This window comes from Lagenorhynchus albirostris, chromosome 6 (assembly GCF_949774975.1).
Source record: "Lagenorhynchus albirostris chromosome 6, mLagAlb1.1, whole genome shotgun sequence".
In the NCBI taxonomy this organism is placed as follows: Eukaryota; Metazoa; Chordata; class Mammalia; order Artiodactyla; family Delphinidae; genus Lagenorhynchus; species Lagenorhynchus albirostris.
The window spans coordinates 15,373,646-15,399,175 of record NC_083100.1 but is presented as its reverse complement, the minus strand read 5'-3'; the positions used below and the strand labels follow the sequence as shown (position 1 = coordinate 15,399,175).

The 25,530-nt window shown below is 41.1% G+C and overlaps 2 protein-coding genes and 1 long non-coding RNA gene across 3 annotated transcripts in view; all 3 read left to right on the top strand.

The window, feature by feature from the left end:
• Nucleotides 1–16,757, top strand: part of MOGAT1 (monoacylglycerol O-acyltransferase 1) — a 28,395-nt gene extending 11,638 nt beyond the window's left edge. The window contains exons 2-6 of the mRNA XM_060151987.1: nt 5,262–5,440; nt 5,793–5,997; nt 8,200–8,374; nt 8,929–9,128; nt 16,517–16,757. Of these exons, the coding sequence (XP_060007970.1) occupies nt 5,262–5,440; nt 5,793–5,997; nt 8,200–8,374; nt 8,929–9,128; nt 16,517–16,671 (914 nt within the window). The 3' untranslated portion in view covers nt 16,672–16,757. The remainder of the gene's footprint in view (nt 1–5,261; nt 5,441–5,792; nt 5,998–8,199; nt 8,375–8,928; nt 9,129–16,516) is intronic.
• LOC132522053 (oligosaccharyltransferase complex subunit OSTC-like) lies at nt 1,059–1,642 on the top strand. Its single transcript, XM_060151988.1, has one exon. The coding sequence runs from the start codon at nt 1,065–1,067 to the stop codon at nt 1,512–1,514; it is 450 nt and encodes a 149-aa protein (XP_060007971.1). The 5' UTR covers nt 1,059–1,064; the 3' UTR covers nt 1,515–1,642.
• A 6,376-nt stretch (nt 16,758–23,133) lies between the features above and the next one.
• Nucleotides 23,134–24,741, top strand: LOC132521627 (uncharacterized). The gene is made up of 2 exons (XR_009540925.1): nt 23,134–23,427; nt 24,406–24,741. It is a non-coding gene; the product is annotated as an uncharacterized LOC132521627 (long non-coding RNA).
• Nucleotides 24,742–25,530: the final 789 nt, after the last annotated feature.

Below are 25,530 nucleotides of genomic sequence, written 5' to 3'. Positions count from 1 at the left end.
ATGACACTGATATTTTTAAAACAGCCCCAGCTAATTATCTTGTAGGATGTCCCCTAGTCTGGACTTGCCTAAATATGTTCTCATGATTAGAGTCAGGTTAGACATTTTTGGCAACAAGGTCACAAAGGTGATGGGGTGTATTTCCCATTTGATCATAAGAAGAGGCAAATGTCACTTTGTCCCTTTACTGATGATGGTAAACTTAGTGACGATGCATAAACTTCAGCTGAGCCTTTCTGACTTTCAGTACTGTTAAAGGAGAGGGGCATTGCTGCACTATTCACAGTAGCCAGAAGGTGGAGACAACCCACATGTGCATCAAACAGATAAACAAATGGATAAACAAGTTGTGATCTATCCATACATGGGAATATTGTTCAGCCATAAAAGGGCATGAAGTACTGATACATGTTACAGCATGGCTGAATCTCAAAAACTTGATGGTAAGTGAAAGCCTACAAAAGGTTACATATTGGATCATTGCATTTATATGAAATATCTAGAATAGGTAAATCCATCAAAAAAGAATGCAGATTGGTGCTTGCCAGGGACAGGGGAAAGGGAAATAGGGAGTAACTGTTTAATGGGTACAGAGTTTTATTTCAGAATGATCCAAGTGTTTAGGACCTAGATAAAAGTGGGAGTTGCACAACAATGTCAATGTACTAAATGCAACTGGATTGTTTTCTTTAAAATGGCTAATTTATGTTATGTGAATTTCACCTCAAAAAAAAAAAAATAGCGGGAGGCAGCTTCCTCAGTGATGTAGAGAAAGTAGAATCTATGGCAATTAAGTAAAAATAGAGTATAAGTGATTGAGGGCTGACTTGTGGTTTCTTATCCAGAATGTACCCAAGTCAAGGAAGCTGAAATTTAGGGGAATTCCCTGGCGGTCCAGTGGCGAGGACTCTGCGCTTCCACTGCAGGGGGCATGGTTGCATCCCCAGTCGGGGAACTAAGATTCCCACATGCTGTGATGCAGCCAAAGGAAAAAAAAAAAAGGAGAGCTGTTCCTGGGTGGTGCGTGGGGCTGGCAGCCGACAGCTGCCCCTGCCGCCACCAACATGGAGAGTTTGTACCGCGTCCCGTTCTTAGTGCTCGAATGTCCCAACCTGAAGCTGAAGAAGCTGCCCTGGGTGCACATGCCGTCGGCCATGACGATGTATGCTCTGGTGGTGGTGTCTTACTTCCTCATCGCCGGAGGAATCATTTATGATGTTACTGTCGAACCTCCAAGTGTCGGCTCCATGACTGATGAACATGGGCATCAGAGACCAGTAGCTTTCTTGGCCTACAGAGTAAATGGACAAGATATTATGGAAGGACTCCCATCCAGCTTCTTGTTTACAATGGGAGGTTTAGGTTTCATAATCCTGGACCGATCCAGTGCACCAAACATTCCCAAGCTCAATAGATTTCTCCTTCTATTCATTGGATTCGTCTGTGTCCTATTGAGTTTTTTCATGGCTAGAGTATTCATGAGAATGAAACTGCCGGGCTATCTGATGGGTTAGAGGGCCTTTTGAGAAGAAATCGGTGGATACTGAATTTGCTCCTGTTAATGAAGTTTTCAAGGCTGTATCAGTCCTCTGATATGAAATATGGAAAAGGATGAAAAACAGCAGAAAAGAAACATCTGGTGAACACATAGGAAGCGTATTATAGCTTGGACTAGAATGCGTTCTTGGTATCAAAGAGACAAGCTTATCAGCATTTTTTCCTGCTGGCCTGTACTGACACACCAACGATGTTAAGTGGCATTTTCTTCTTTTTTTTATTTCTTAAAGAAAATATACTTCATTTCTACAACTATAATATTGAATAAAATGATTATTTTTTACAAACCCCTTGACATTTTTTGGAGATGACATTTCTGACCTTCAGAAATTAACGTAAAATCAGGAAGTGAGATCCCATAAGCTGAGAACTCTGGACAGCCGATCAGCTTTACCTGTGGTGCTTTGCCTTTAAACAGAGTGTGTGACAGTACATCATTTCAGATATGTGTGTAAGACTGTTTCCTGAACAATAAGATGTATGAAAGGAGAAGAAAGAAATAATTTTTCTAATAAAAAAAAAGGCAGTTGAAATTTTGGCCTTCAGTGCAACTTGGTTTGTGAATCTAAACAATTTTTTTTAAAGTATCAACATTAGTTTTGAGAGCTGCACAATGTTTTGGAGTAAATCTTTTTAACTTTCTCTTCTGTTTGACCTCCAGTTTAGGAGAATCGTGTTACCTTGGATTGCTTAGTGGGATAAAAATAGAAAATAGAGGTGATCTAGTCACCTAGTTTTTATAGTGTTTTCTGCTTTCAATCCAATTTAGGATCAAGGGATTAAAAAACTATTTTGGTGCTGTTTATGATATGAAATAGAATCTTTATGCGAGATTATGTTATTAGAGAAAAGTTGTTAGAAGCCCAAATATTCAAAAACAAAAGAATTTGAATTAGTACTGACAACCAATGGAATGTTGCACAGTCATTAAAAATAACACTTATGGAGAGGTTTTAATGCCAAATTTATAATACCAAGCAGCTAAGATGAGATAATCGTAAGTGATCAAATACAGAATAAAAAATATGTGTGATCAACTGTGTTAAAAAAACATAACCTGTTTGACGGAGAAAAAAAAAAGATGGGAAAATTTAACAGTAGTTTTTGTTGGGTGACAGGAATATGAGTTACCTTGTCTGCTTCTACTGTTTGCATTCTCCAAATGTATCCTAGTAAACACAGATATTATAAAAATGGCTCCCATTTGTCAAGCGCTTGCTCTGTGCCAGGCAGTGTAACATCTCTCTGTTCATTCCCCCAACAGTCCTTGGAGAGTGGTGCTGTTATTAGCCCAATTTCACAGGTTAAGGAATCGAGGCTTAAGAAGTAAAGGACCTCACCCCAGGTCAGGAAGCTGGTTGGTGGCACATTCCAACATAAGGAGTCCAATTTCCCATCCATGTCTTAACCACTGTACATGCAAAACACATAATGAATGTTAGAGATATGCAGTGTGTATTCACCTAGAGGAATGTGGTTGGGTGAGTGGACCGTTGAATTAGTAGCTGGGGGACTTTGTGTCTGGACCTACTCTTGACTCACTCTGTGATTGAAATTAAGTCAATTTGCTTTTGCTCTTAGTTTCTCCACCTTTATAGTAAAGAAAATAAAACATTTCATGTGCCTGATTCTTTATGCTTATGAACCTGCTTATGTACTTGTAATAAACACATGTTTATGGTGTTATGACCATTAGCTGGGGATAGTTTGGTTTTCTAAAAAAAAAAAGTACCTGGGTTTAAGGATTAGGCAGATCCAGGTTCAAGTCCTTTAGACACTCAAACTCCCTGAGCCTCAGTTTCCACAACTGCAAAATGGGGACAGAACTCTGGACCTTGAGGGTTCCAAGGAGGAGTAAATAAGGTTGCCCATGCGAGACAGTTACTGCTCAGTACCTATGCCCTCCCTCCCTTGCTCCATCATAGCTCACCTGATCCAGCTTGGGGTAGAGAATAATGAGACCTATTTATGTTTCTTGTAAATGTTTTGCACATTTTAATACAATAAAATTAATTAACAGGGGTACATTGTCAGCGCACAGACCTGGGTAGAGGGAAGCAGGTAAATCAAAATAGAGTGATCTTGGTAGGAATGAGGGCAGAGGACACTCTTTTGGTCTCACTTCTAGACTCGTGGAAACTTCCAGAATGCAAGAAGACACCCCACTGAACGGTGGAGGGCACATGCTTCCTTAACCTTTCACACACTTTTAACCTTTAACCCACCCTGGAGAGAGCAAGTCAGTCCTCTGATGGGTTCAATTCAGTATGTAGGTTAAATCTGTACTGGGAAATTTATTGATTTATATATTTCTAGAAATATAAACATGTGTTCTGTTTTTGCAAAAAAACCCCCAAATCTATACCTACATCTATAACTATAAAACAATAATAGATCAAAGGTGCTCATGTCAGATACCATGATGGATTGTTTGGGGACAAAGCTCTTTTTAATAAAGTTGAGAATGGATAGGAGCTTGGGAGACCAAAGTTAGTTCTAGATTAGAGACTGTAGCACATAATAAAGAAGAAAGAGGTAATGGCACACCTTAAACCAACAGTAATAGCTGGCATTTGTTGAGCACCTACTCTGTGCCAGGCTTTAAGTCTTTTTTTTTTTTTTTTTCGGTACGCGGGCCTCTCACTGTTGCGGTCTCTCCCGTTGCGGAGCACAGGCTCCGGACGCGCAGGCTCAGCGGCCATGGCTCACAGGTCCAGCCGCTCCGCGGCATGTGGGATCTTCCTGGACCGGGGCACGAACCCGCGTCCCCTGCATCAGCAGGCGGACTCTCAACCACTGCGCCATCAGGGAAGCCGCAGGCTTTAAGTCTTTGTGCTCCTCCCCATTGATATATTTTTCTTTTCATAAATATTTTTTAGTATAACCATAGCACAGACATAAAAAGAAAATGTCTAGCTTAGCTTAATGTATTACTTTAAGGCAAATATTCTTGTCCCTACTGCCCAGGTCAAGTTTTATCAATTCCTGCTTCATCTCTTTGAAGCTACAGCATTAGGTGCACAAACAGTTAGGATTGCTCTGTTGTTATGAAATGTCAGGAGAAGTGGTAGATGAAATGTCAAGAGAAGTGGTAGGTGAGCTAAGGCGTAGAGTCCCTCCTGTGCCATATCTATCTCTGGCAATAGACTTCCGGGAAATGAAGTTTGTCATTGGAATGTGCCCTCTTCATGGGCACATGCGTAATAGCTGCTCAATCAAGTCGAACACTTGTAGTAGGAATTCCTCTGCATTCCTCCTGTCAGCGACAGTTCCTCCATGTATCACGTCGGGGAGATGGTGTAGGGCCATGGGCTTTGAGAATGGACCTTGAATTTAGACAGGTCAGCCACTTCCCCGTGTAGTTTGGGCAATTCACTTAACCTCCCTAAGCTGCTATCTTCCCTCTTATAAAAAGAATGTTAGGAGTGCTAGGACTGCTTCATTGATGCTGTGGCTATATGAGGATTAAATTTAAAAATATTTTGGTGGAATCCACAATACAGTACTTGGTATATACTAAACATCCAAGAAATGGTAGGTCATACTGTACCATTGCTGTCTAGTTACATCACCTCACTTGAACCAAGGTTCAGTTAACACACTTTGTATATATTAGATCCCCCCTACCTTGGGCCAATGATTGTACAGTACAGTGAGTAGATGCTAACTGACCCTGATTCCTGAGGTCTTCCCCTTTCTTACAGCACAGGTGTGCCTTGGAGTCATTGTGTTCCTGATCATATACAACTACTGGTTCCTCTACATCCCTTATTTGACATGGCTTTACTTTGACTGGCAAACCCCAGAGCAAGGAGGCAGGAGATCTGACTGGGTCAGAAGCTGGACCATTTGGAGGTACTTTAAGGACTATTTTCCAATTCATGTGAGTAGAATTGTTTTATATGGTATGGTTTTAAGCTGGGAAAAAAATTCAAATGTGTTATCACATATTTTTCAAGTTTTCCCTTTTTAGAGGGAGAGAGCCTGCAATTCAGCCCAAGTTACTAAATGGAGTCTAACCTAAATTGACAAAAGTTAGAAGGCTGTGTATGAGGGGGGCTCTGGGTTCAGGAAACAGTTTAAAAATTTGGAAACAGCTCTACCCCAGGAAACGAAAATGAGTCGTGTTCTTCATTTCCTCTTGAACACAGAACTAATTCTGAGTCCTTCTGTTTCTTACTGGAAACTAATCAGGGAACATTTTATTTTTTTATGTCAATATAAATGCACTGTAGCTCATCAAAACTTGGGATTTGAATCCAAGTCACAACTACATATTTGGGTTTCACCCCCATGGAGTGCTTGTTGCTGGAGCCTTTGGAAACTTTTGTACAAATTATTCAAACTTCAAGGAGCTGTTTCCTGGCCTCACTGCGTATCTTCACGTGCTTCCATTTTGGTTCCGGTGTCCGCTCTTCCGAGAATATCTGATGAGTAGTGGTAAGTGAAGGCAGATCATTGTTTCTCTAGGGTTCTGGGTGGGCAGGACCACATAGAATGTCCCCTCCCAAACCAGCTGGGTTTACAATTTCTTAGAGTAAAACTCTAAGAAGATGGATTTGGGAGAACTCAGCACACATAAGTGGGGTTTGAATCCATGTGCCACGTGTAGAGATAAGGTTAAAGACAACAGGGACAGAAAAGGAGCCTGTCTTAGTTCAGCTCCTATAAGAGAATACCATAGACTGGGTAGCTTGAACAATAGAAATTTATTTCGCACAGTCTGAAGGCTGGGAAGATCTGGTGTCTGGTGATGGCCCACTTGCTGGCTTGCAGATGGCCATCTTCTCATTGTATCTTCACATGGTAGAAAGAGAGAACATGCTAGCTCTGTCCCTTTTCCTATAAGAACATTCACGCCGTTCCTGGGGGCTCCACTCTCATGACCTAATTACCTCCCAAAGGCCCCACCTCCTAATACCATCCTATTGGGGGTTAGGTTTCAACATATGAATTTTGGAGGAACGTAAACATTTAGTCCCTAACAGCCCTGAGAAATAGCAGCATTTAAGCATGGCCTGAAGAAGGGAAGCCTCAGGAGGAAACTGAGAAGTGTCCAGAGGCAAGTGAGGACTGCCAGGTGTCTGGAAATCCATGAGGCCCTCTTTCCAGTGGAAGCAATGCCTCCAGCTCTGCACGCAGAGCAGAATGGCCGTGGCTTTGAACTCAGTGAAAGCTCACACCTATTTGGGCTCAGGTTCTCTACCCTCTAACCTACCCCCCTCTGCCTCTTCTCTTCAGAGAGTCGCTGATCATTCAGAATCCTGTCCTAATTTTATTCTCCCCCAGTAATAGGAACCCACAGTAAAATGAGCATGTAATTTCCTTCAAGAGACGAAGGGCCGTGTCCTGATAAAACTAACACATTCTTTTTTTTTTTTTTGACATACAGGGTAGCCCATTCTCAAGGCTCTGACCTTTATTTATTTATTTAATAAAATATTTATTTATTTTTGGCTGCCTTGGGTCTTCGTTGCTGTGCACGGGCTTCCTATAGCTGCGGCGAGCGCGGGCTACTCTTCGTTGCGGTGCGCGGGCTTCTCATTGCGGTGGCTTCTCTAGTACGGAGCACGGGCTCTAGGTGCGCGGGCTTCAGTAGTTGTGGCACGCAGGCTCAGTAGTTGTGGCGCTTGGGCTCTAAAGCACAGGCTCAGTAGTTGTGGCACACAGGCTTAGTTGCTCCATGGCATGTGGGATCTTCCTGGACCAGGGCTCGAACCCGTGTTCCCTGCATTGACAGGCGGATTCTTAACCACTGCGCCACCAGGGAAGCCCCACATTCTTTTATGACTAAAAAAAGAAAACGGATAAAATCAAGAATGGAAGGAAACAATAAGACATTAAAAAGTGGTTGTCTCTGAAATATGGGTCACAAGTTGTTTGTGTTTTCATTGTTACTGTTTTCCTCCAAGAGTTCATAGTGTTTTCCTCCAAGAGTACGTAGTCCATTTAAAATCTGAAAAGGAGTCTTTAAAGTTATGTTTACATGGGAAAGGCTGATATAAAGGCTGAACAATTATGTAACTTTCGTCTTAAATAAACAGTTTACCAAAGTCAAACTAGACATTTGGGAATCACGCACAGATTTAGCAATTGATGTAGGTTATTTGTCAGATGTCTGAATTTTTGAACCCATTTACATTATACATCCATGTCTGAGAAATAAGAATCCATAAAGAATACCTGAAAACAGACCATTGTGTGTTCAAAAGATCCAGGCCAACCTCTTGGAGGTTATGCTGTTTGGTTCTGAGCAAGGATCTGCCAGGATAACGATCAAGATTACCGCATACAGCTGTGCAGGGTTGTGCACTGAACAACTCCAGGGGGCACCTTTTACTTATAATGCAATATGAATGGAATCTGTAGAAATGAGCAGTACACAACCTACCTGAACAAGTGATAGACCTAGTAATAAGCAAGTGACATTTTAAAGACCTAACCCTGTCCCCTGCCAGAATGTTAGATCTTATTAATGGAATCTATTACCCAAGAGTCAGCTATGAAAAAATTATAAACCTGCAAACTGCTCCAAATGTAAGCAGTCTAGGAAATTCTGTGAAGTATTTGCTGGTGCCGTAGACTATTATGATAGGAGTGTAAAAGGGCAGTTAGTTAACACCTTTTGTTTTATTCACTAAGGGCCAGTCTCAGTTTCCAGGAGAAGCGTGTCTCACGTGCTAAGCAAGGAAGGAGGTGGAAACATCTCAGTCATTGTGCTTGGGGGTGCAGAGGAATCACTGGATGCCCATCCTGGAAAGTTCACTCTGTTCATCCGCCAGCGGAAGGGATTTGTGAAAATTGCTTTGACCCATGGGTAAGTGGCTTTTCATTTCAGGCAACTGGGTCAGGGTAGTTAACACATTATTAAATGAACACAAAGAAGTGAAGTAATTTTTCTGGCCCGTAAAGGCGGAGCTCCTAATCGGCTTCCCAATGAAAGCAGGTGTGGATGTTTATGGGGAATGAAATACAACCTTCCCACTAAGGTAACTCAATGTCATGGCATCCAGCAATTCAACTTGTCTGTAAGAGGAAAACCAAAAAACACAAAATTTTGTAGGCACAGTATAAATTCCCAGCCAAATGAACAAATGAACCATGGCCAAAACCACAGATGACAAAGAAGCTTCCTGGAACCTTGATTTTCTATAGAATAAAATTCCACAAACCACTAAGGCTGCTGAGGTACCTCCCCAAAGGACCTCAGGTATAAGTCAGTTTCAATGTGTGGAACATGAACTTAGCGCTATAGGGAGGCTTGGGAACGTTAAAGGATTGTTAGGACTCTTGTAAAAGTCAGCTGGGCTAAATGAAATATTTAAATCCTTTTCATTGAAAATGCTTATTCTTCCTCCTTGTTATTTGCAGTGCTTATTTGGTGCCAGTTTTTTCTTTTGGTGAAAATGAACTGTTTAAACAAGTTAGCAACCCTGAAGGCTCATGGCTTCGAGCTGTGCAGGAGAAGCTACAGAAGATCATGGGATTTGCTTTGCCACTGTTCCACGCCAGAGGAGTTTTTCAATACAATTTTGGCCTAATGCCCTATAGGAAGCCCATCCACACTGTTGGTATGTACATCAAAGACTCGAGGCTTGTTAAACTGAGTAAAAAGGATTACCTTGCTCTGAGCGATGTTTATTGTTACTGAGATAGCTTTGAGTAAGACCTTCCTAAAATAATTATCCTATAGGTGTTATTTGAGCTTCAGTTACAGTCTGCCTTTTATTTACGAAATGACTATGTTTTCCATTTGAATGGGAATCAATTATTTTAAAAATATTGCTGTTGAACTACAAATAGAATTCAATTTTAGAAATAGAATTTCTAATACTCTAGGATGAATCTATTTCTCTGTACTAGCAGATTACAACATAGCAGTTCTTTGAACATGTTACATCAGAGTCTATTAATATGTGGACATTTCTGTGTAATAGATGTCTTCGTCATGTTCAGTTCACATAGGCATCAGTTCATACAGCAAAAGCATTTTTTCCCCAACTAGATACATGTATCCTAATATAGACTGATTTTATCTTTAAAAATGGCACGTGTGGGAGGATTAAAATGGGGGAGGATGATGACGACGACATTAACCCCAAACACCTCATTTATCCCTCCCCCCGTCCTTTGCCCTTTGGTAACCATAAGTCTGTGGTCTATTTCTGTTTTGTAAATAAGTTCATTTGTATCTTTTTTTTTTTTAGATTCCACATATAAGCGATATAGTATGGTATTTGTCTGTCTCTGTCGGGCTCACCTCACTTAGTATGATCATCTCTAGGTCCTTCCGTGTTTATAGCTCTGGTTTTTACTTAATGCCTGTCATTAAGTAAATGCATTAAGTAATGCATTAAGTAATGCATCTCTTTTTTTTTTTTTTTGTGGTACGCGGGCCTCTCGCTGTTGTGGCCTCTCCCGTTGCGGAGCACAGGCTCCGGACGCGCAGGCTCAGCGGCCACGGCTCACGGGCCCAGCCTCCTCCCGGACCGGGGCACGAACCCGCGTGCCCTGCATCGGCAGGTGGACTCTCAACCACTGCGCCACCAGGGAAGCGCAAGCATGCATCTCTTAAAGACTCAGAACAAAAGAAAATTGCTTCAGTGCATCCTTCCACTTACCCCCCGAACGATTACATCAGAAACACCAATTCTAGTCTCTAGCATCCTCAGAATCCTGCTATTATGTGAAGCCTTTTAAAAACCAAGCTAAGGATATGCATGTTGCATAAAGACTCAGCTGCATGCTCTTATGGTGATCAGGTGGGAGCCAGATGGCTGAGAGCAGCCTGGTTTGTGTGAACCAGACCCTCAGACAATGTGTATTTAAAGACTTTTATTTACTTGGAGAAACACAAGTTAGGGCTAAGTTATTTACAGTTCCATAAACAAAAGCAAAAGTTATGTATCATTCACATGCGCCAGAGAATAAAACACAATATGATATTGAAACCATGATCTAAGTTGCTATGCTCATTTCTGTTTTAAATCAGTGCACTTCAAACCCAGAGCTGTTTCTCTGCTGACTCCCTGACACACCCCAAGCAGAATTCAGGCAGCGTCCAGAGTGGCAAGTTGTTTTGGGGTCCTTCTGCTCCCCCTGCTACTTAATTAAGAGTTTGTTAACTCCACCTTGCATCACAAGAACTCACTAAATATTAGTTGAATTCACCCTAAATCATTACTGCATCTATAATCCTCTCACTCCCAGGTGTCCAGAGATGCTCTGATTCTCCATCCTGTAAATAGTTTTCCCCCATGTCTCTCAGACCCCACTTCATCAGCAACTTCAACCAGAGCATTCATTTTTTTAAAATAGATTTATTTATTTTATTTATTTTTGGCTGCGTTGGGTCTTTGTTGCTGTGCCCGGGCTTTCTCTAGTTTAGGCGAGTGGGGGGGCCCCTCTTCATTGCAGTGTGTGGGCTTCTCACTGCGGTGGCTTCTCTTGTTGCAGAGCGTGGGCTCTAGAGCACGGGCTTCAGTAGTTGTGGCGCACGGGCTTAGTTGCTCCGCGGCATGTGGGATCTTCCCGGACCAGGGCTCGAACCCGTGTCCCCTGCATTGGCAGGCGGATTCTTAACCACTGCGCCACCAGGGAAGTCCCCAGAGCATTCCTTGTAGTGTGAGCAAGATTCACTAAGATTCACTAGGACTGAAATGATTTTGTCTGTTAATGTCCTGTTAGTTAAAATCCCTTTAAAAATGTGCTCTGGCTAATTCTAAGATGCCATCATCAGTCTCTGCATATTTCTTACACCAGACTTTGCTAAACCATCAGGTTTCTCTGCCTCTTCCATCAAGACCTTCTTTCCTCTTTCCTGAGGGTCATTCTCAATGGACATAATTTATAAAGAAGCTACCATATATTTTCTTTATGTGTCACAAATAGTATGTCATTTATATATTTTCTCCGGGTTATTATCAGTTTATCCAAGTACAATAAAGTGTTCACATAGATTATATTTTATTACATAATAATGGAGAGAAACTGATTTCAATGTCACATCCATCATGACAACTGGGAGAGAAAAAGGAAATGAGTTTAGACTCTAAGAACAGTGTGTACAGGGTCCAGTTCCTTGCAAGAATGTTGCAAGGAACTAACTAAAGACTAATTTGTTGCTTCACAAATGTGTCTTGAGCTCCTACCCTGTGGGCACTGAGAATATAGCAGAGAACAAATAAGGCAAAATCCCTGCCCTCCTGGAGGTCTGTGATGCAGAAACAAACAAACAAAAGCAACATTCTTGCAAGGAACTGTGGCTCTTTACACACTGTTCTTAAAGTCTAGTCTTTAGTTAGGCCTGTCTGATTATAATTCTTATGTTTTCAGAAATAGAACAAGTACATATTAAAATTTTTTAAGATGAATTTACTATTAAGTTCAAGTTGTAGAGCCAGTACAGGTGGTATGACAGAAAGTTGTTTGGGTAAGAAAGTAAAATACAAGGGAAACTTGCTGTTTAAAGGAGGAAATTTCATGTGTCCTAGTATGTGTTGGATTTAAGTTTTAAAATGTCATGTTGAAAAATTTCAAATGTTCAGAAAAGTCTCACGAGTAGTAAAACGAACTCCTGTGTGCCTTTCTCCTAGACTCACCGGTTAACATTTTTGCTACGGTTTTTCTCTCTCTCTAATGGTATCATAAATACACCTTTTACTGTTGTTATTGCTGAACTGTTTAAGTGCAAACAACGTGACCATTTGTTCCTAATTACTTTTATGCCTATCTCTTAAGAACAAGATTATTCTCTTTTATAATGTCAGTAAAATTCAGGAAATTGAACATGAAATGCTATTAACTAGTGTACATGCCGTACTCAAATTTCATCAGTTGCCACAATAACATTCTTTTTAGCTATGTGTTTTGGTGGGGGGCAGTTTTTTTTCCCATAGCAGGATCATGCATTGCATTTAATTTTCACTTTCTTTAGCCTACTTTAAGCTGGAATAGGTTTTCAACTTCGTCTTTATAGCATGAGCAGTTTTAAGGCAGATAGCATGATCGAATCAATGATGTCTACAACTTACTCTCAAATGGTTCTACGAAAATAAAAATAATAATACATGTGTATATCTGTATACATATTGTGTGTGTGTGCACAAAATGTTTAAAACTGGTGAGTCTAGAGGAAGAGCATGCAAGTGCTCATTGTGTTATTTTTTTCTATAGGTTTGAATTTTTTTTTTTTTTTGATAAAAAAGTTAGGGAAGGGAATGTACCTTATTTAAATAAAACTGGTTTGGAACCACTTGAGGACAAAAGTAGTCCATTTTGTTTCAAGTCATTATTCTATCCTAATGGGAAAAAAAGCAGGCTAATGGATTTTCTGAAATAGAAAGGAAGGAAGGAGATCCTAATTTAAATTTTAATTGTAAAGTAGGGATTAAAGGAGGTAATGATAAAGGAATTAGTATGGTGCCCAGTACAGTGTATTAAGTGCTCAGTAAATGTTCATGAGTGTGTGTGTGTGCATATGTATACACACTTATATACACACATACTTACATTGGGCGTCTTCTGAGACTCCATCATAAGCCAGAGGTTTACTTGAACCCAGGTTTTGACTCTTCCCAAATCCCACTCCGCCCAGCTCTGTGCCTGGTCTCTCTCTTGTGTATGGCTATGTAGCATCTAAAGAAAGAGCAATTCCTATGTGAGACCATTAGAGAGAGAAAACTGCAAAATGTTCACAATTACAGAGAAATAGAAAAAAGGCTCCTTATTGAGAAATACCAACTCTTTGCCTCAATGAGAAGAAAATAACTCCCATCTCCAAGCTCTTCTCCAGCTGCAAATACAATAGCTCGTGAAGCTGCTTATTCTCCATCTAGGTAAATACAGCACAGCATCACAGGAGTTAGAGCAAGCCTGCTGTGTAAGGCAATAAAGACATAACTAATCCTGAATTGTTGGATGGAATTGAAAAGGGAACAAAGGAGCATGCCAGCTATAAAAAGCACCGAAACATAAACAAGAGCTAAGATTCCTGACTCTGCCACAGGTAGATGTTAGCTGATTTTTCCAGGGCAAGGAGTTCTACCTCCAGAGCAACCTAATGCAGCTGGTTTTTCCTTTGTGTTATAAAAAGGGAGTCAGGCAGCAGCCTGCAACTAACCCAGTCTTATGTGGAAAACAGCTTTCTTCTCCTTGATAGTAAAAATCGCCTTTTTGTGGAGAGAGGGAACTCTGGTCTTCTAGGGCTCCGGGGACCCTTCTCAGACTTGCAAGTTTTTGTTTTGTTACCTCTGTCTGTATCCCTAAAAAGTAATTGAGAAAGGTTCTTACTCTCTAATCCAATTTTGGGTTAGTTTAGTAAGGAGAGGCAGAAGTGCTGGGTTTAAATCTTCATTTCCTTTGGTTTTTGTTTGTTTTTGTGTATGTGTATGTATAGTTCAGAAATTTTCAGCATCTCAGTTTCTTTGTGGGTAAATAAGAGAAAGACAAGTATGACTGTGTTTGTCTCACAGTTTAAAGGGAAAAATCTAATGATGCTAAATTCAATTTATAGGAGCGTGTTTGAGCTCTCTGGAAGAGCTATCTGAAATATAATAAAACTATTAACAGGTAAAGAACAGGATTGGAATTAACTGTAGGATATCTCAGGAAATAAGACTCAATAATTCAGAATTCACAAGGCCTAATTGAAGTAAGCTGGGAACAACACTCTTCATCTTCTTAGACCACTGTATCTCTTTATAAATCCCCCTTCCCACCCAGAATAGTTGCACTTAACCTCTCTCCTTGGGATAATTTCACTAAGAAAACAGAAGCTATTTCTGTAACACCACAAATTTGCTAGTAGATTTGCAGGTAGATTTCTCAATGAGCACGTAAATTTCTCAGTTTCTTTCCTCAGACAACAACAAAGATCAGAGCTGGATGGACGCTTCAAGGTTGCCTACGCTTTTATTCCATACATGTGAAAATTAAGGCCAGAGAAGAAGTTACTTACTAGCTCCGTGTACCTGCTGGTGAGCTAGCACTGGATCTGGTCTAGCCTGGTGCTTCTTGTGCAACACCAACCCCCAGTTCCACCCCATCATTTCAGCCTCTCCTAGTCTGTATCTCAACCACAAATGACATGAGAGTTCCCTGGCCATTCTGTGGTTAGAACTCAGTGCTTTCACTGCCTTGCGCCTGGGTTCAATCCCTGGTCGGGGAACTGAGACCCTGCAAGCTGTGTGGCAACAACAAAAAAAAGTCAACCACACTGACAGTGAGATAGTTATGTTAAATTCCAAAGGACTGATGTCTACTATGTATGTTTGACATCCAAGCTTTCAAGGAAAACTGTATAGGAGCTTCTTGAGGCTATATATAGTTAAAAACATAGCAATTTGAGAATACTAATGTTGTGTAAGGAGATTATATATCTATACGTAGGATATATAGATTATGTATAACATTGTATATAAATATAGATAGATATAGATAGATATCTTCTTAATATATAATATATTATGATATATGTGTGTGTGTCTGTGTGTATACATTCCCTTCTCTGTGCTCCCTTACCTCCCATACTGTTGTCACACTTCCTTCTACTGTTATTTATCACTTCCTTCTTTCTCTGGTACCTTCTTAACTAATCACCTTTTGTTACTAACATGGATCGAACCTTGGATGTAGCATGGGGAGACTCCGGGTGGGCAAAGGAGGCCCTGCGAGTGCCATTCTGTTACCTACAGCCCCATTTGACCTCATGCCCAAGCTAATCAAATGTAGTAAGCAGTTTGCCGTTCATTGAACATCCTGTACATTTTCAACTCTTGGCGTCGGTAGCAGCATCAGGCCAGCAGAGGTCGCAATGAGTAGCAGAGAGGACTGAGGGCAGCGGGAGGTGGGGCCACGTATATCTAGTCTCTCAAAATCTGACACAAGTGAGATAAAGGTTATTTATTAAATAAATGCCTTAAAATACATGTAGAAATTGCTAGGTTTTAAAAATTAATTAGTTCATTTTTAATTACACAGATAACACCAATGCCTTCTCGTTGTAGAAAATTCATACAATACAGATAAAATGTAAATTCCCCCAGCGCTACCTCCCTCCCTCCAGGTAAGGGCTATCAGTGTAGATTTGCTTAGTGCACTAAAAGCTTATAATGCACCTAGATAGAGACATTTTTAATAAATAGGATCATACTATGTTATTTTACAACTTTTCCCCACCTACAACATGTTAGACATCTCTGTGTGTGTACACACATATATTTCATTTTTTAAATTGAGATATTATTGCATATAACAGTTAGCTTCAAGTGTTGATTTGATATTTGTATATATTGTAAAATGATCTCCACAATAAGTCACCATACACAGTTACAAAAATATCATTTAGTTTTTGAAAAAATTGCTGCCTAGGATTCCACTGAATGAATGGTCTGTGGTTTATTTAATGTTTTTTTCTATTAATACTTTTGGTTGGTTTTGTTTTCCACCATTACAGACAGTGGAATCCTTGTGATTATGTATGTTTTCTGGTACAGATACTTAGCAGTGAAGATATATATTCTTTTCATTTTTTTAGGATGACATTAAACAGAGCCAGAATAGAGGGCTGCTGCCTCATGAGCTAAGATTTCCCAGGCAGTGATAATAGAGCACTGTGGTCTGGCTGTCAGCTGTACCAGAGGAGCGAGCTGCTGACGTGCACACACAGCAATGTCCTCTTATCTCCCAGCTGCAGCCAGCACAGTAGTTCATTTGACTCAAAGTCAAAACCACAAGCGTCCTGACAATCCAGCGTCTGCTGAGAAGGAAAGCTCTTTATTTGCTACCAAAAGAGATGGTGTGACTACGGCAGGCAGCCAGTAAAAGGAAAAAGGGATGGGAGCTGGCAGGCCTGACAGATTCTGATTGGGAGATCTTTCTAGGGCTGTCCATTAGAGGTGGTAGTTTGTGGTGGAGTGGTTTTGATTTCTTATGTATGATGTATTCTCTGTTTTTGCAGTTGGCCGCCCAATCCCTGTTCGTCAGACCCTGCACCCAACCCCAGAGCAGATTGAGGAGTTGCATCAGACCTATATGGACGAGCTAAGGAAATTATTTGAGGAGCACAAAGGGAAGTATGGTATTCCAGAAAATGAAAGTCTCATTTTTAGATAACCCTCCTCTTCGAAGGCATGCAAGAGGGCGAGAGAATATCCCATTGAAAGAACAAATATTTTAAATAAATTAAATTTTTTCTTTGATGAAGGAATCAGATTTGCAACTGAGAAGTATTATGTATGGTGACAGATGTTGATGTTTATCTATGGTAACTAAAAATCCAGTGGGTGACTATAGGGCAAGGTTGGAGATGATTATCAGCCTTTTAATCGTCTTCCTCATTTAGGAAGGTACAAATTATTTTACAGGTTAAGAAAAGGTTTAGAATTATTCACGTGCGGGACTTCCCTGGTGGCACAGTGGTTAGGGATACACCTGCCAATGCAGGGGACTCGAGTTCCAGCCCTGGCCTGGGAAGATCCCAGATGCCACAGAGCAACTAAACCTGTGCGCCACAACTACTGAGCCTGTGCTCTAGAGCCCACGAGCCACAACTACTGAGCCCGTGAGCCACAACTACTAAAGCTTGCATGCCTAGATCCCATGCTCCGCAACAAGAGAAGCCACTGCAATGAGAAGCCCACGCACCACAGCAAAGAGTAGCCCCTGCTCGCCACAACTAGAGAAGGCCTGTGCGCAGCAATGAAGACTGAACGCAGCCAAAAAAAACCCCAAAATTATTCATGTGCTTAAAAAAAATGACAGCTTCAAAAAAAATAATTAGACCCCTTTACTAAATATTACAATAACTTAATGTGGCGTTTTCACTGAATATGACAGCTGTTGTTCAGCACAGCTGGAACATTTATGAGACAGTGTGTAAAATAACTTGCCATGTAGAACTGGAGGATATCATTTTTTTTTCTGCTTGAACAGACCATTTATTAGTGAATAATGTTACTTTTAAGACTTAGATAATTTGATCCTTTAGGTCATATCAACCAACGCATTTTTATACAATATTGCAGAATTTTAATGCCATTTTGGAAACGGGATGAATCTACCATATGGAAACGCATGTGGATGACAGCATGTCTTCTCTTTTCTAATTATGCTTAGAAATATTCATTGTTGCCATTTGCTTAGAAATATGTTCATTTGCTACCGGTAAGGAGGTCTTTTGGAAGACATGCTTTGGACGGGTTTTAAGGCATTGAAATTCCAAAAGGTTTTCACAGTAAAAGGAGGGGTTTTAATTGTCTTCCAATATGGCCTCTTCGAGTAAGATGAGCTCTGAGAGACAGCGCCCTCTGGAGAGATGGGACCAGTTCACCGTTGACTCGGGTTATATGATTCTCCCTAAACCAGAATGTCAGGTCCGGGAGGGCGGGATCCTTGTCCTTCCTGTTCATGGATGTCTCCTTAGCGCCTGGGTCAGCTCATGATACGTAGTAGGCATGAAATAAGTACTTGTTGAATGGGCGTATTTCTAGGTGAACACACAAACCTTGCCATAGGTAAAGAATTTTTTTAAGCTGTACCATAGTATGAAACCTATTCTAAGAAAAGACGTACTTTCCGAAGGAGGTAATTTATGTGTGATTGTCCCGTGCCAGTAATTGACAGTATCGCAGACTGGTTTGTAAAGAGCAGGTTGAGGAGGGTTTCTGAGAATTAGTCACTAAGCATTAAGCAATTATCCAATAAGTAAGAAGAATATCTAGTTTCCAAGTGATCTCCACTGCCACATGTCTTTCTATACCTCCTCCACTCTCAGTATTTGGGGGCAACTTTACTGAGTTGTTCTAACTTACTGTTAATATGTGTTAAAACCCCTAATTTTTTAAACATCAGGCCCTGGGCTAGAGCCTGGATTGGGTGTAGCAACAGCAAAACACAATCATGCTGGGTAATGCCGTGAGTAGAAAAGCATTTCACACACGAAAAAGGGAACCTTCTCAGTTGTTCTATAGAAGACTTTTAGGCCAGCATCCCTTTGGCTTCATATGGTTGAGCAGTCCAGGAGGCCACTGACCCAAGGCCTTAAAATTAGATCAGTTCTTTCGTCAAAGCAGGGAATAGGGCACATCCTATTTTATCCTCTCTCTCTCTCTCTTTTTTTTTTTTTCTGGCCTCTCCTTATGGCTTGCGGGATCTTAGCTCCCCGACCAAGGGGTTGAACCTGGCCTCTGGCAGTGAAAATGCCAAGTCCTAACCGCTGGACCTCCAGGGAATTCCCAGGACACATCCTGTTTTAATAGATGCGGATAATTTGACGATAAATCCTTTTTGGTGTTATTCAATACCAAACAAATGTAACAGGAGCGCCATTTACATAAAACTATGCCCTAGCTGGTCAGGGGTAAGTCTTTCTGACAGAGCTATGAGGCCCAAGTAACCACAACAACTAAAGGCCTTTAAGTTTTATAAAATCCATGAACTTCATTCCTTTGGAGAAGTTGATGAAAATCTCATGACACAGTCTTTTGTGATCTCACAAGGTATGAATTTTAATCTCACACTCAGTAGTGAGGGGGCCAAGATGACCACCAACCTCCACTGGATTGTGTAGGAAGCAGTTAAAGCCCATGTGTGGAAAGCAGAGGCCCTGAAAACTGGGAAAAGTTCTGCTCTGATGAATTTATTTAGAATTATGCCATTTAAAAAATCTAGACATCGGCAACTTTAATTTTGGCATACATAAAATCTTATTTTCAGGTACGTATTAGGGAGTTGATCTCCAGAGGTCTTAATCCAGCAAAGCCAGAAGTCCTTTCATAAACTCAAAGCATAGTTGTAAGTTCCATACAGTCCTACAGACTGCAAATGAATATATGTGTATTTTTAAAATAAATAAATTTATTTATTTATTTTTGGCTGTGTTGGGTCCTTGTTGCTGCGTGGGCTTCTCATTGCAGTGGCTTCTCTTGTTGTGGAGCACGGGCTCTAGGCGCGTGGGCTCAGTAGTTGTGGCTCCCGGGCTTAGTTGCTCTGCGACATGTGGGATCTTCCCGGGCCAGGGCTCGAACCCGTGTCCCCTGCATTGGCAGGCGGATTCTTAATCACTGCGCCACCAGGGAAGCCTGCAGATAAATATTTTTATAGGAATTTTTGCTACAACACAAATGTGAGCCATATATTGTATTCACTAGTATGGTTGGATGGAGATCTCCTCAACTTTAAAGCTTCTCATCTAATATATAATTGCATGTAAAATTTAAACAGCAAAACAAATTAACAAGAACAACAACAACAACATAAATAACCCCAGAACACCGGAAGAGAAACTGGGCAGATTGCCTTAAGAAAATGTGCATTTATGCTATTTGATTTGGACATCTCTTTCTCCTGTTTCCTTTGCACACCAGGTGCAGGCTGAGTCATTTCCTTTGTCTTGCAGCTAGAAGTATTGAAATTGTCCCTACCCAGCTAGGTCTGTGACGTTCACAATGAGGTTTGCAGCTTTGGTGCTTATGAAAGCCAACCAGTTTTGCTCTGTCTCAAGGGGAACCGGGGCAAGGGATGCTGCGTGATTTATGCAAACCCTTCACCGGGACTGTGAAAACAGTCAAAGTCTGTATAAGTCAGGGGTGATGAGTGAGCCTTTAATATTTGTGTAGGGTTAAAAGTAAAATCCCTACTTCCAGTAGAAGGTATATTTCTGTCAAGGGAAGCACAGGAGGTGGAATCTAGATTCAGTGCCCTTACTTCTGTAACTTTGCGTCTCTTCCAAACTACCTCACTGGTGCAGACTGCCGAACTGGTGATAAATCTGAGAACATGTTTGTGGTGCGTTATCTTCATCTTCTTTTCCTCTGAAACAGGAGAAAATGTGGATGGGATCTGTCAGCTGGTTGGTTTTCTCCAATAGCCCAAGTTTGCTAGTTCTCATATATATATATATATTTTTTCTAAGCTAGGTGATCAAATGTCTATTTGTGGGGCTGGGAGAGTTCCTTCTAGTAGAATTTGTATATCTTTTTAAAGGAGAAAAACAAGGCAGTGTCGAAATAACCAAGTCGTTGCTCCTGTTTCTCTAGGATGGTAAACACAGAAGCAGTTCTTTATATTTAAAACAGAGGGATTTCTCTAATGCCTTGTATTGGGTTGACCAAAAAGTTTGTTCTAGATTTCAATGTTACGAAAACCCGAACGAACTTTTTGGCCAACCCGATATTTTAGTTATTTGAATTACTCCTTCCCAAACACCATCAGCTTAGTGCCTTAATAATCTTCTATGAGAAGAAGAAATTTTATCTCAATCCATAGTTAACCCATGGGGTGATGAGTGCCTCGGTGGCAGAAACTGTGCCTTGCGTGTGTTTCGATCCTGGCCCAAAGAGAGCAGACTTCTGCCATATCTCCGTGAATGCTTGAGGCATCGACCAGGAAGTTTGATGGGTGGTGCCGTGGAAGCCCAGTTTTAGAGCTAGAAGGGACTTCATAGTCTGTCAGATATTCCTTCTGCAGATGAAGCAGTTGAACCCCAGTGAGGTTTAATACGCATTGGAACTGACCCCACATTCCAGATTGAACAGGAGGTACTGCTATTCTGTGACTGTAGATTAGTAAACCCAGGAATCCTCCTATAACGCAAAAGTGTCAAAGAAGTAGAGTACGATTAAAAATACACTTAAGGCAAGGAATTTAACTCTGCAGCAAGCTCTGTCTTATTGGTATTAAGAACGTTTTCCTTTCTTGAGATCAGTACACTGCATTGTTGACTTTTCCTTTTTGTAAGAGCTATTTTGGTGATGTGTCCTGGGCAAAGCCCAAGTTTCCAACAACAGGCTTAGCCACTGGAGCCTTATATATTAGAGCAGCAGGATGGGGCAAGCTGCCTCAGGCCCAGGGCGGGTGACAGAACCTCAGACAGGGGAGCAAGCAGAGTTTCTGTCACCTCACAGTCTGCTCCAAGCCCCAGTCCATTTTGGCCTCAGCCTCCTCCAGCTGGCTTGTCACAGCTGCTTTTTTTTTTTTTTTAATAGCTCTTAGATTCTGGTTATGAATTATCTTAGGCTCTCTTGAGAATAAAGATAAATCCGACCTTCCTTGTATTCCCGAAGGCATTGGGAATTGGCGTGATTCTCTCCTGTTCCATTTCCAAACCAACTTGGAGCTTAAGGTCTTGCTGGTTGGATTTCAATCCCTCTTTTATGGGGATGCAGTCATGTTGAGACAACCAGAGAAAGTAACTATCCCATTCTTTTCTGCTCTCCAGGCTTCTAGTTCAAATCGTCCTTTAGCCTCTGGCCTTCCACTAACTGGCTGTGTGACGTGGGCTCGGTGGCTTCCTATGTAAATAGAGTTAGGAGTGAATGATCTCCGAGGTTCCTTCTGGCTCTATCTCTGTGGTCTCTCCCTGGCCTTTTTTCTGTCTTTGTGATGACATCTAGTTGGAGATGCAGATTTATGTGATGACTTTTCCTTTTCCTGTACCATCCTCATTTGATTGTGTTCCTCCAAGACATGTAGTGAGTTCAAACGATTGTCTCCCTTTCTTGTTATTTATAAAACACAGATTGCTACTGAAATTTCTTCACAGTGACCTTTCATCATGGTGTTTTTAAGAAATAATTTAAATCTCTAAGTAAAAATCAGAGAAATTTATCTATGAGGCTTCCTCCTTTATATCATTCAAAACTAGGGCATAACAGTTTATTACTTGTTAAACTCTTTATAGGAGATGGTGAATTTTTATATTTTCATTATTGGGTGTGTGGCTGTGTGCTTTTTAAAAGCTCTCGGTTTGTAAAGTTTTGACCAATAAATGGGTTTTCTGCTCAAGTTATAATTGTGTGGGTGTGGTGTTTCACTTGGACTTGGGGATGAATACAAGCAAGGGAAATGCAGTGAAAAGGTGAGCATTGCAAATTCTCCTACTGAAGAGTCAGTCCTTTAAATTCACGTGATGGGATAAAAGTCAAGACAGAAAGCAGGGGCAGGGCTAACGAAAAAGTGCAGGTGTGCAGGGTGAAGCATGAGCAGAGGGCAGTGAGAGGAAACAAGTCAGGAAATTGCTGTGGTCTCATGTGGTTGGAATAAGTGTGAAACCTCTCAGATCCAGAAATATTAAAAAGCCGGTCAAAAAATGTACAGGTTCTCAATCAAGTGAATCACTTCTAGTGGGCACTGGGTTTCTTTTGGATGATGAAAGTGTTCTAAAATTAGATTGTGGTGATGGTTGCCCAACTCTGTGAATATTCTAAAAACCCCTAAACTCTGCACTTTAAATGGGTGAATTTTATGGTATGTGAATTATGTCTCAATAAGGACGTTCCCTAAACTCAAGTCAATCAGACACTTGCCGGAATAAAGGAAGAAGTTTAAAAATTCTTTTGTTTAATGTGTCAAAAATGAAATGGCCTCCCTTTGATGCCAGCGCTTTGAATGATAAAGTTTATACCTTGATTTTTGAGACCTGTGGGTGTTTCTGCTGTTTCTTTTCAAAATAGGTGTTTTCAGTACTCTTTTAAAGTATTTTATTGGCTAAAGAACACGCCGTTTTATTATGGTGTAAAATACTGTTTGACTCTCATTTTTCCCAGTATTTTATTAATACTATAGCTGAAGACTAAGTAAATATGATCATGTAAAGATAACCGTCAACATTTATTGGCCGCCTACAATGTGCCAGATGCAGGGCTAAGTACTTTGAGTTATGGCATTTAGCTCTTAAAATAGCCCTATGGATTGGTACTACTTCTATCCCATAGGAAACCGGGGCTCAGAGCAGCTAAGAGCCCTAGTGGGAGCAACCCCGATGGCGGACATGATGCCAGGCCCTCTGGCCGGGGCCAATGCTTTGGGTGTAGGGCTCAGGAGCCCTGGGGTGTGTGTCATCTCTTTCAGTAACTGGCTGCGTGACTCTGGGTAAGCGACCTTGTATCGTTTACCTATCAAATGAGAAGGTGGGACGTGATTGTGAAGATTCCTTATAGGTCCACCTAGACGTGATTCTATTCTAAAACGTCTACATTTCCAGCCACTCCCCAAACCCAGTGGGCATGGCAGCCATTCTCAGCGCCGAGAACAACTCTGGGGACCCATTGTGAGATGGAAAAATGTTGTGTTTGCCATTAGAAGGACAGAGTGAGGAAGTTTCATCAGTGGACTAATATTTGTTGTCAAAGTTTAAAATGTTATATGAAGAATACTTGTTTAATTAAAAGTCTTGATTTTGGGGGGAAACTGTTACTACATAGAGCATTAGTGGGGGAAAGATCATTTTTTCAAACTGTATTTTATTTTATTATTTTTTTAAATTGAAGTATAGTTGATTTATAGTTAGTTTCAGGTGTACAGCAAAGTGATTCAGTCATATACATATTCTTTTTCAGATTCTTTCTTTATTTTTTTGCGGTACGCGGGCCTCTCACTGTTGTGGCCTCTCCCGTCCGGAGCCCAGGCTCCGGACGCGCAGGCTCAGCGACCATGGCTCACGGGCCCAGCCGCTCCGCGGCATGTGGGATCTTCCCGGACCGGGGCACGAACCCGTGTCCCCCGCATTGGCAGGCGGACTCTCAACCACTGCGCCACCAGGGAAGCCCCAGATTCTTTTCCCTTATAGGTTATTAGAAACTATTGAGTATAGTTCCCTGTGCTATACAGTAGGTCCTTGTTGGTTATCTATTTTATACGTAATAGTATGTGTATGTTAAGCCCAAACTCCTAATTTAGCCCTTCCCCCCTTCCAAACCGTATTTTAAAATTCATTTTCTTTATCACATGTGTGTATGTATACGTGTGTTCCTAAGTACCTTTTAAAATTTTTCTCCATACAATTGCCGCATGTTCCACATTTAAGAAGAAATGTCTCCTGTTTGACGTCTCCTTCCCTGTCTTCTCCAGCTCACCACAACATCTTTAAAAATTCAACATGGAGGGCTTCCCTGGTGGCGCAGTGGTTGAGAGTCCGCCTGCCGATGCAGGGGACACGGGTTCGTGCCCCGGTCCGGGAAGATCCCACATGCCGCGGAGCGGCTGGGCCCGTGAACCATGGCCGCTGAGCCTGCACGTCCGGAGCCTGTGCTCTGCAAAGGGAGAGGCCGCAACAGTGAGAGGCTCGTGTACCGCAAAAAAAAAAAAAAAAAAAAAAATTCAAGATGGAGAGGAAGTTTGATCTTTAGTTTGACCTGATACTGGCATTTTACATGTGATGCTGAAATAAAGGAATGCTGTGATCTATCTTAGATTGGTTAACTCTATAAAAGCAGATCACATAATTTGTAATTTCAAATTCGCTTAAGTTTAAAATAACATTGAATCCATGCATATGGAATGTAAGTCATATTAAATAATTTTAGTGAGATTTGCAGAAGGGCTTATATATTCTATAGCTATAGATACAGGCATTGATGTATAGCTATATATATATATTCATTACTGTTACTGAAATAATATCCAGACAAAGGAAATTTTAAATCACTCAGAAGAAAAGTAAATGTGATTCATTTGGGAACTAACTCTACTTTTAAAGGTGGATTTGATTTATGGTATTTTGAATAATATATAGTTGATTGAACTTAGTGTGGTTATTATTACCAGTAAACATAGGAGGTATGGCATAGTGACACTACAGTGTTTCCAGAAGTTGCAACACAGTGTACTGTTTCAAACCAGGACACAAGCATATTTGTACCTGAAAAGCACTGCAGCTCCAGAGGGAGGGGTGACCTTCCCAACCAGGGAAGACCTTGATCAGACATCCCACCCACACTCCTCCCCTTTTCTATCTTCTGTTATTCAGGTTTTTTTCAAAACATTGGCTTCTACTTTGTCTATAATCCAGGAAAAAGAAAAATAAGAGGAAGTGAAGGGGTAAGTTAAATTGCAAGAAGCAGGGTTTCCCTGGTAGCGCAGTGGTTGAGAGTCCGCCTGCCAATGCGGGGGACGTGGGTTCGTGCCCCAGTCCAGGAAGATTCCACATGCCGCGGAGCGGCTGGGCCCATGAGCCATGACCGCTGAGCCTGCGCG

Coding starts and splice junctions, on each gene's coding strand:
- LOC132522053 (XM_060151988.1), top strand. CDS start 1,065: ATGGAGAGTTTGTACCGCGTCCCGTTCTTAGTGCTCGAATGTCCCAAC.